Source organism: Bacillus rossius, chromosome 11 (assembly GCF_032445375.1).
Source record: "Bacillus rossius redtenbacheri isolate Brsri chromosome 11, Brsri_v3, whole genome shotgun sequence".
NCBI classification, from domain to species: domain Eukaryota; kingdom Metazoa; phylum Arthropoda; class Insecta; order Phasmatodea; family Bacillidae; genus Bacillus; species Bacillus rossius.
This window is the reverse complement of record NC_086338.1, coordinates 39488616-39497653: the sequence shown is the minus strand read 5'-3', so window position 1 is coordinate 39497653 and position 9038 is coordinate 39488616. Positions and strand designations below refer to the sequence as shown.

General features: G+C 39.4%; 1 protein-coding gene across 2 annotated transcripts; it reads right to left on the bottom strand.

Moving 5' to 3' along the window:
* Window positions 1-1855: 1855 nt before the first annotated feature.
* LOC134536838 (coenzyme Q-binding protein COQ10 homolog B, mitochondrial) lies at window positions 1856-5179 on the bottom strand. Of its 2 annotated transcripts, XM_063376846.1 has the most exons (3): window positions 5091-5179; window positions 4747-4914; window positions 1856-3530 (listed from the first exon to the last, which is right to left on the bottom strand). In XM_063376846.1, the coding sequence occupies exons 1-3, from the start codon at window positions 5102-5104 to the stop codon at window positions 3071-3073; spliced, it is 642 nt and encodes a 213-aa protein (XP_063232916.1). In that variant the 5' UTR covers window positions 5105-5179; the 3' UTR covers window positions 1856-3070. The 2 variants fall into 2 exon arrangements, with proteins under 2 accessions (XP_063232916.1, XP_063232917.1); XM_063376847.1 differs by lacking the exon at window positions 4747-4914 and having other exon boundaries at window positions 5091-5170.
* Between the last annotated feature and the right edge of the window lie 3859 nt (window positions 5180-9038).

Genomic DNA, 9038 nt, shown 5'->3' with positions numbered 1-9038 from the left:
AAAACATTTTAAGAAAGAAACGCCTCATCTGCAACTGCTATGTAAGGCATTGATTCCCCTCCATCATTTATAATTATAATGCATTATCAAAAGGTATTTTCTGTTCTGTCTTAAACAGCTCTCCTATAAAATTACTGGAGAAAATTCCACCAACATCCATCATGGTAAATGCATAGTTGGCATCTACTAAGGCCAACAATTAAATCGAAAATGTTTTCTTGTAGTGTAATTCCGACAAACCTGAATTGGGAGGAGCTTTAATTTGTGTGTGTTTGCCGTCCAACACATCAATACAGTAACCAAAGTTCCACTTCTTAAACCCTTCAGTTGTTTGGTTGTAGGTTCAGGTATTTCAGTTGGATGCGAACGAAGGCAAATAGCATCGCACACTGTAACTGACAATACGTGCTACGCTTTTGTATCGAAGTCTACAGCTATATTCCAGTGATTTGAATGAATTTCCAGTAGCCGTGTACCTGTCCAACAGAGACGACACATTAAAATACATACTATGAAAAACACTTTTTAGCATTTAGAGGATAAGAAAAAGTGACAACCTAAATAAATCAAAAATATATACTGACAATCAGCAATTTATTATGTCTACATATAAACTAAAATTTTTAATAACCTGTTTTACTATAGGTATATTTGACTTCTTAGCTTACAAAAAAACAACAAGTTTGAGAACTTATTTGGCTTCCACCAGTTTTTAATCATATTACTTATATCAGCAGTAATAATTTTGTGAACATCTTCAAACTGGGACCTGCTTAGCCTAAAAAATAGTTCTTTACGGCTCATCAGTCACTAATGTGTGAAATTAAAAAAAAAAAATTATAATAATTCTCTTTGCCTTATGTACTCTATCAAATCCTCTCATTATTCACTACTAATGCACTAACTGAAAATTCTTTATTTTCTGTTATGGATTGTGAACTCAGATCCAGAAGCACATCTTTACAGCTTGCATCCATATCTCAGAATGAAGTGCAATCGCCTGTCACCTGTTCACTCAGGTCTGGTGGCTGTGGCGCATAGCCAACATAGTGGGCTCAAGTCGGTACAAGTCAACTCCAGTCTGTTCTCTGTGGTGCTTTAGCTTTATCCTAATTTGGCACAAAAGTCATTTTTACACATCTCTGGCAGAGAAACAAGGAACACCAGCAGCATCGTATCCGTAATATGAATCGACAGTACTTGAATTAAGACTGAAAAGTTACTATCGCAATGGGGGTTAAAGTGTTCGTCGAATCCTAGGGCGCCACCACGTGTATAATGGGCATGTGGACCCGGCTACTCTGTTCACAGGGCCGTGACGTAGCCCGTTTCCCCCTGTATCACTAAAAAGCTTCGAAAACTATGACAGGTGCACGAAGCTCTTTCCTCCAGCAGCAATCGCGACTCACTGCGCGTTCGTCCTCGTTCTGCAACTTTCGGGAGCAGAGCAATGACATCACATCGGGGTGTGCGGCCCGACACACGCACACACGGGCGGGCGATTTTAAATGCCGGGGTCATTAGAGGGTGGTGGTGCAAGGAGGGGGCTCACAGCGTGTAAGGGGTGAGGTGGCTCAGAAGGGTACAGCCTGGGACGATGTCAATGTAAGTATGGTTTCATTGTTTTTCGATATAAAAAAAATCAACGTAGTGAGAATGCGACATTTCTAACGAATCTTGTGGTCTTTTTTTTTTTTAGACAAACCAATACAATTTCCTTTATTTGTTACCAGTTGGCCAGAATATGAAGTCACACCAGCAATCGTTATTTATCACTGTTTAGTATAATAAAAAAAAATTCCTAAACTTGAATTTTTATTAAATAAAACTAATATTTTTAAATAACAAAACATTATTATCAAGCTTAGCACACTTTAATTCTCTACTGACTTTGTAGTTTAATAAGTAAACAAATAAACCAGGTTACTATGTACATATTTTTAATTAGGTAATTTGGCAAGACATTTAGTCGAGAGTTTGAAGTAAAACTTGTTAACAGTGAAGGAATCATTAAAAAAAAGCAAGATTGTGTTTGCCAAAAAAAAAGTTTTTTTTTTAAAAAAAAAAAGCTAATACGTTCAAAATTAATGTTGCCATGGAGATATAAAATATAATTTTTTTTAAAACAATTTTGTTTTAAACATACACTTAGATTCTAAAACCCTTTCAGCATAGACCAATTCAGGGAATTGAAAAGGTGTCCTTAAAACCTGGGAAGGCAGGGAAATTCACCAAATGTTAGTTACCAACTTGGATTAATAATTTTAAATATTAATTTTCTTTTAACATCTTAAAATAAGTTTGTATTTATATCACAAATTGACAGCATTAGTTGATTAGCATTGATGTAAATAACAGTGTAAACTGTGTTTTCTGCAAAAAAATATTTTATGGTTATTTTGACATGTTACATGCTGTTAAAATGTGTTTTGATAATAATTGCTTATACTTGATTATTTTTATGTCATTTTGTCAGGAAAAAAATGACTGAACATGGGAAATGGGTATCAATCAGGATAACTGGATGATGTAAGAGTGTAGGAACACAATATTTAAATAAGACACCGGTTCACGAAATTTTGACTTCAAATGTTACTATCAGTAATTGAAACTTAAATTTAACGATGATAATTAGCCTAACTATAATTATTGAACTGACACTATGTGCATATTTTATTCATTCAAAATATTCAAAAGATATAGGTAATGTCATTTGCTGGTTTCATATGAACAACTCAGCATTATTATTAATTTACAGACACACCCATATTACTCACAATTTTTTAATGTATTATAAATATAAATTTTAACCAAATATTAAGTTCATCACACACATTATAGTTAACAAGCATAATGGCAACAAGAGAGCTTTAAAATTACAGCTTCTCTACGTTTATCTGATTAATTAAGATCATTGGCAACATGTTTCGCTTGTCACATAGTTGAACAACATGTTCAATAGTCGCTGCATCGAAATAAATTAGGGCATATGAATAAAATCTTGCATGTTGGTACAATTAATTCAATATGTAACTCTATACAACCAATGGGTACCTAAAGACGTCTACTATCACGAGTTAAAGTGAACATTCTTCAGCATACGGCTCTTCACGGACGCCTTCCCGTACCGGTTGGCGACCTCTTGGATGAAGGCGTTCTCCATCTGGCGGACCAGCTCGTTGAAGAAGAAGTGCGCGAGTTGAGAGTGCAGCAGGGAGCGGAACTCGAACGACACAAAGAAGTCGATGATGCAGGTTTGCTGATTGTCCGCCATCCCGGGGCTGAACTTCCACACGGTCTGCAGGTGGTCGAACAGCTTTCCCTCCGTGCACTCGGCCCGGACCAGGGTCGGTCGCTCCAAGGTGACGTCCGAGGTGTAGCGTTCCACGACCGGCGGGAAGCCGATCTCCAGGTTTGCCCGCATCCGCGTGGGCAGCTTCAGGAACACGTCCGACTTCTTGCAGAACGGGACGAAACTGGTGTAGTTCTCCACGTCTGACACCACGTTGAACATCTGTTCCATCGAGTACCTGAGAGTTACAAAAAAAATGTACTTGAAACACCCAGTGTGTCTACACCCTGGAATGTCAGGGAACATAAGGGAAGTTGGAATTGGTCAGGGAAAGTCAGGAAATTTACTTTAAATCATGGAGAAGTCATGGGAATTCCCCAGTGATAATTATTTGAGGAAAATGTCATGCTTGAGTCTGCTTTCACCCAGACTGAACACATTATTATTTGTTTTTTGCAGATGGTGTTTTTGGGCATAGTCATATCCACTATAAAATGGTGTGTACAAGGCTGGATTTTCTTTATTTCTTTTTTGAAAAATACAAGATAAATATTTTTGAAATATTGTTCACGTAAATATATAATTTAGGTCAGGGAAAAGTCAGGGAGATTATATTCCAGATTTGTGTGGCCATCCCGTTAACAAAAAAAAATAATAAAGATGAACACCATGATTACATACTCGACGATACTAATTCAAAAGATGTTTAAATGTAGTGACCAATATGTCCATCATGCCTTTATCATGATTACACACTAATAAAAGGTAGTAAGAATGTACACCTGATTCATTTAATTTGATTGATAAACAATATAGTACATTCTATAGACCAGCCCCAGAGGATGTTTTTATTCTTGTGCTTCTGTTGTGGACAAACTCTGCTGTGTATTAACACATTTCTGATACATTTATCAAACCCAATACGCCTCACATTCTTGCTGACATTTCAGCCAATTTGGGGCTCCCGGCCTTTATTTTTTGCAACCTACGCTAGTATAGTATTTCTTGGTTGTGAAGGCGGGAATGAATCCAAGCATTAATTTAACAAAAGTAATTTCAGTATTATTTGTTTCTTTATTTATAGATATAACATACCCACAGACAGTTGGAAAAATTCTGAGATGGGCATGACAAAAAAGACAGCTAAATAAATACATATAGATAACACAAATGCGCAATGTGGAATGTAGGCCCTGCAAGCAGGCAGGCACATACAGGGAAAGGTCTACATGCAGGTAGGCACCACTGGTATTATTTGTGCATGACCAGGTATTACAACCTCTCCTTATCACCCTCCCATCTCATCCTGTCATTGGTAAATCATTCTTCAATTGTATTACTGTTCTTAGATGATGCAACAACAGGTATCAACTAAGAAGACCCTATTACTGAAAGTGATTATTCTTGCATAACACACAGATATACAAGAATCGAAAGAAAAGTGTTCTGCTTACCCTACTAGCTTCCGCCCATAATATTCTTTCTTTTTACTCTTTTTTCCTCCCATTCCTGGCATAGACATAAATTTTCTGTAAATTGCAGCATGTCTTCTGTTCACCTCAAGCTTTAATAAAGCTTTACTCAGCCTCAAACCAGCTACGAAGATATTTTGATGAAGAACCCTGAAAGTTGAAAAGACCTTGTGATCATGGTCAGTGATAAAAATACATCTACAATATTACATAAGGAAAAATTGATGTTTAAGTTAGGAAATAACTATGTATCACAAATGTGCAGACACATATGGATTACCAAAATTAAAAATCTTTTAAATATTAGCTTAATATATCTAATATACCTCCCAGCTAACATGACATTAAACTGTCAACAGCAAATTACTTCGTCTGCACAGAAAACGTTCCTAAAGTTTACTACTCTGCCTCCAAAGACGACACAATAATAATAAAAAAAGATTGACTCTCTAATACAATCAAAGATTAAATAAGCAGAACATTATATTGTTATTAGAAATTTTCATAAAAAAATAAATAATAAATAATCATATTAAAAAAATAAAAATGAAAACGCCACACACTCCACTTACTCAGCAAAATAGTGGAGACCAAAATTTATTATTTTAACGAGTTCTCTTGTGACATTTTCTAGAATGATCATTTAATTTAATTAATGTATATAATTGACAGGGTAGAAATAAATTTATAGAAATCATTTTGTTTTCAATATTATTTAGACGAAATAATTTTTTTTATGTTTTAATTTTCGTAAACTTTTTTAATAAAATTTACAAAGATGATAATTTGACTTAAGAGGCCACTCCAGTGTTTCAGGGGCACTACGCAACTCGCGTTAACCACATAAGATTCAATGCTATTTTCATTTTGCTTATAACTAATTAACTAATATAGATTTCGAAATGATGCTTGCTTGATATGTAAGACAAAGATGCACTTATCAAAGCCCCTTTCTTCATAAACGTGCATAAATTATGGTTTTAAACTAATCTTTACTAATATGAATAAGTGTATATTGTCTAGGTTTGAACCATAATTTATGTACGTTTTTGAAGAAAGGGGCTTTGATAAGAGCATCGTTGTTTTACATATCAAGCAAGCATCATTTCGAAATCTATATTAGTTAATAAGTTATAAGCAAAATTAAAATAGCATTGAATCTTATGAAGTTAACACGGGTTGCGTAGTGCCCCTGAAACACTGGAGTGGCCTCTTAATCTCTCAAGTTCATGAGTTCAAGAGCTGTTAAATTTAGAACAGGAGCCTAAGGTGGGGCTGTTTGCATATAGAGTGGTTTTGATATTTAAGTATTAAGCAATAACTTCGTCAAGAATATCTTGATGTCCCTCTGCATTAGGTCTCTGATTTCCTGTTAGAGTAAATGTCTTGTTTTGCCCGTGTAGCTCTCGTTGGTGAGGAGTGAGTTCAGGCCAACGTGGCCGGGACTGGAAATTACGGGACCTGGAGGGAATTTAGGTGGGAAGGAGGAATGGTAGGCCGCTCCAAGGATAACTCGGTGATGTTCGTTTCAACGAGCCCCTTTTATTTTCGCATAGAGAACCTGCCACAACCTGGCGGACACGTCACGGAATGAGGGCCTTCCCGCCGCGACCCGGACTCCCGGAAATAAGTCTCGTCTTTAGAATACGTCCCGACACGAACTGGGAAGGTAATCCCGTAACTATGGTTCCGGTTACGATTGTTCTGTAATGATGCACAGCGCGTGCGCGGTCCGTCACGTAAGAGATTCGTACTGACTGAGAGGTTCGGCGGTCCATAGATGCGCGTACACGGCCTATGACGTTCGGCTGATGACGTCCCGGAAAAACTCGTAAAACTCAATACGGCCAGCGTTACAACGAATGCAGCTCAGCTGCAGAGACGACCTGTGATGTTTCACTGTCGGCGGACTAAGATATGAGAAAACGCGCCTCACGAGCAGCTCGGAGCGGCGTGCACGTCTGCTCTCTATCGCGCCCAGAACACCACTGCGCTCCCCCGCCCGCCAGCGGACCGAGGCCCACGGGCCGCGGAGGAGGGGAGGGGAAATCGGCCAGCGTGGGAGAGGCCCGCCCCGCGACGCGCCAGGCTGCGATTACATTACTAGCATGGCATAAGCACTTGAGAAAAATCACAGAATTATTAACACCACACAATGAGTAATTAATTAAAAAGTGAATTTACACATGAATTAATTAGCTACGATTAAATGACAAACAAAGTATTTACACAGTGTTTCAGACGTGAGAGTTTTGTTATGTTTCAAAATATACACAATTGTTGAGGCTCGTGACCATTTAAAAATACATAATAAGCATAATTATTTACAACACAGAAAGAAGCCCACTGGCATGCTAGGGCGCACGCGGGTGCGTCCCTGCTCGTCGCACTTCACAGTCGGTGCACTAGTATTGCAAGGGAGGACGTTGACGGGGCATAACGACCTGAAGGAGCCGAGGAGACACTTGAGTCGACGTCAATCTTTTATGCATTCTTATTTAAATGTTTGTGTGCCATTGACATTCCTTAAAATTTTCTCTAAATGATTGCAAACAAGACGGTGTTGATGAAAACAACTGTACGATAGTACCATATTCTTGTATCTAAAAGGGCATTCATTCTCTTGACTCATAGTCCTGGATGAGAATACCATCGCGGAAGAATGCTTCATAGTTTCAGAGACTGACGTTGCCTAAGATTACGAAATAAGTGTTTCTGCCAAGACCACTGACGTCGACCCAGGTGTCGACCCAGCTCTCACAGCCCGTTATGCCGCGCCAACACCTTCTCATGCCCTGTGTTGCGTGTGCGACGACAGTGTTGTGCGGCTAGGACAGGGGGGCGGGAAAGAGAGGTTCACACGCCAGTGAAAAGTAATGTAAATACTTAATAACTGGATGGGACGAATTGTTGTATATATTTTTTAACATTACTTATTGTTACTTGTGTATTTTATTATTTAAAGGGTCGTGTTTTCTTTATTGTAAATAGTTTATTATATTGTATGAAATGTTATGTAGAATAAGTTCTCACGTGTTCACCAGGCGCCAAGGCCGTGGCTTCCGCCTGTGACCAATGAGCGTGTTCCGCGGGCTCGCGAGGAGAGGTGGGACGCGGGCGCTGGGTCGCGCGAGGCGGGGAGGTAGTCAGTCGGCAGCTGGGCGCTGGAGACAGCGGACGTGTCTGCGGCATCGCTCCAAGATGGTGAGAACGGGCGCGGTGTCTCGCTGGAGTCCAGGCCTTGCCGAGAGGAAGTAATTCCTACCTTTACAGTCGTGTTGTCATTTAGGCGCGTGTGTCACCGAGTCATTCAGTCGCGGCGTGCAGTCAGTCACTTCTCTCGCATGCGTGTTTTCTCCGGTGGTTTACGAGTCGCGGAGTTCTGTTTGCGGACTGGATTTTCGCCATCGTTTGCACTGTAATTTACGGGCCCTCCCGGGCACCGTGTTGTCTGGTCAGTCGCTCAGCTTAGGGGGCGAGTCATATAGAGTTCAAGTTTTAGCGACGCGGGTATTGCTTGTCACGAACGGGACGTCACGTATTTTTCCCATACAGTAACAGTGCGCGGAACCGGGTTTCGCCCTACAGAATCAGTCACAGGCGGAAACGCGGCAGCCCCCTGTAAAGGGTTTGATTTACCGTATATAAAGAACCTGGAAACTGTCTTCGAGTGTGTCAATTGCTATCCTGGTGACTAAGTCCCTTGGCCACGCGGCCCGAACCCCTCTCTACAGAACACTGGGTAGCCGGCAAAATACTATCATTCAGGGGCTAGTCAGCCAGGCGACGACACCACCACATACATGTTTCAAGCAATCACAGTGTATAAAGTGGCTGATTCTTTTAAACCTAGTATTTTTAACATACATAAGTTAAGTATTAATTGCTGAAGCTTTTTTATATTAATTTAAAACAGGTTAAGTGTTTGATTGTGACCAAAGGTTACATTTTCCAGTGCTAAAAAGACTTGTTTATTTACATATCGATAACAGAACGAATACAATAGAGTTGAAAAAGATTATGTGTTTTGATGTGCAATAGCTTACCCTCCTGACTTTTGAAACTGTAATAGAACGCCACCAATCAACCCGAACACATGTATTCCAAGATAGTGTAGAGGTATTCAGCAGCGGAAACAACTTGCTGTAACTGTTAAGTAATTATATCTAGACTAAAATTATTTAAATACATTTGTACTGTTGACCTGCTGCCAACTGCCACTGAAAAGATAATCGCGATGATTTTGGTTGTTGTAGGTGCCAACTGTGCTGTGC

Excerpts from the sequence above, each read along its gene's own strand:
- LOC134536838 (XM_063376846.1), bottom strand. Across the intron at positions 3,531-4,746 it reads TATGGGCGGAAGCTAGTAGG|GTACTCGATGGAACAGATGT; the intron begins GTAAGCAGAACA and ends TGTAACTCTCAG.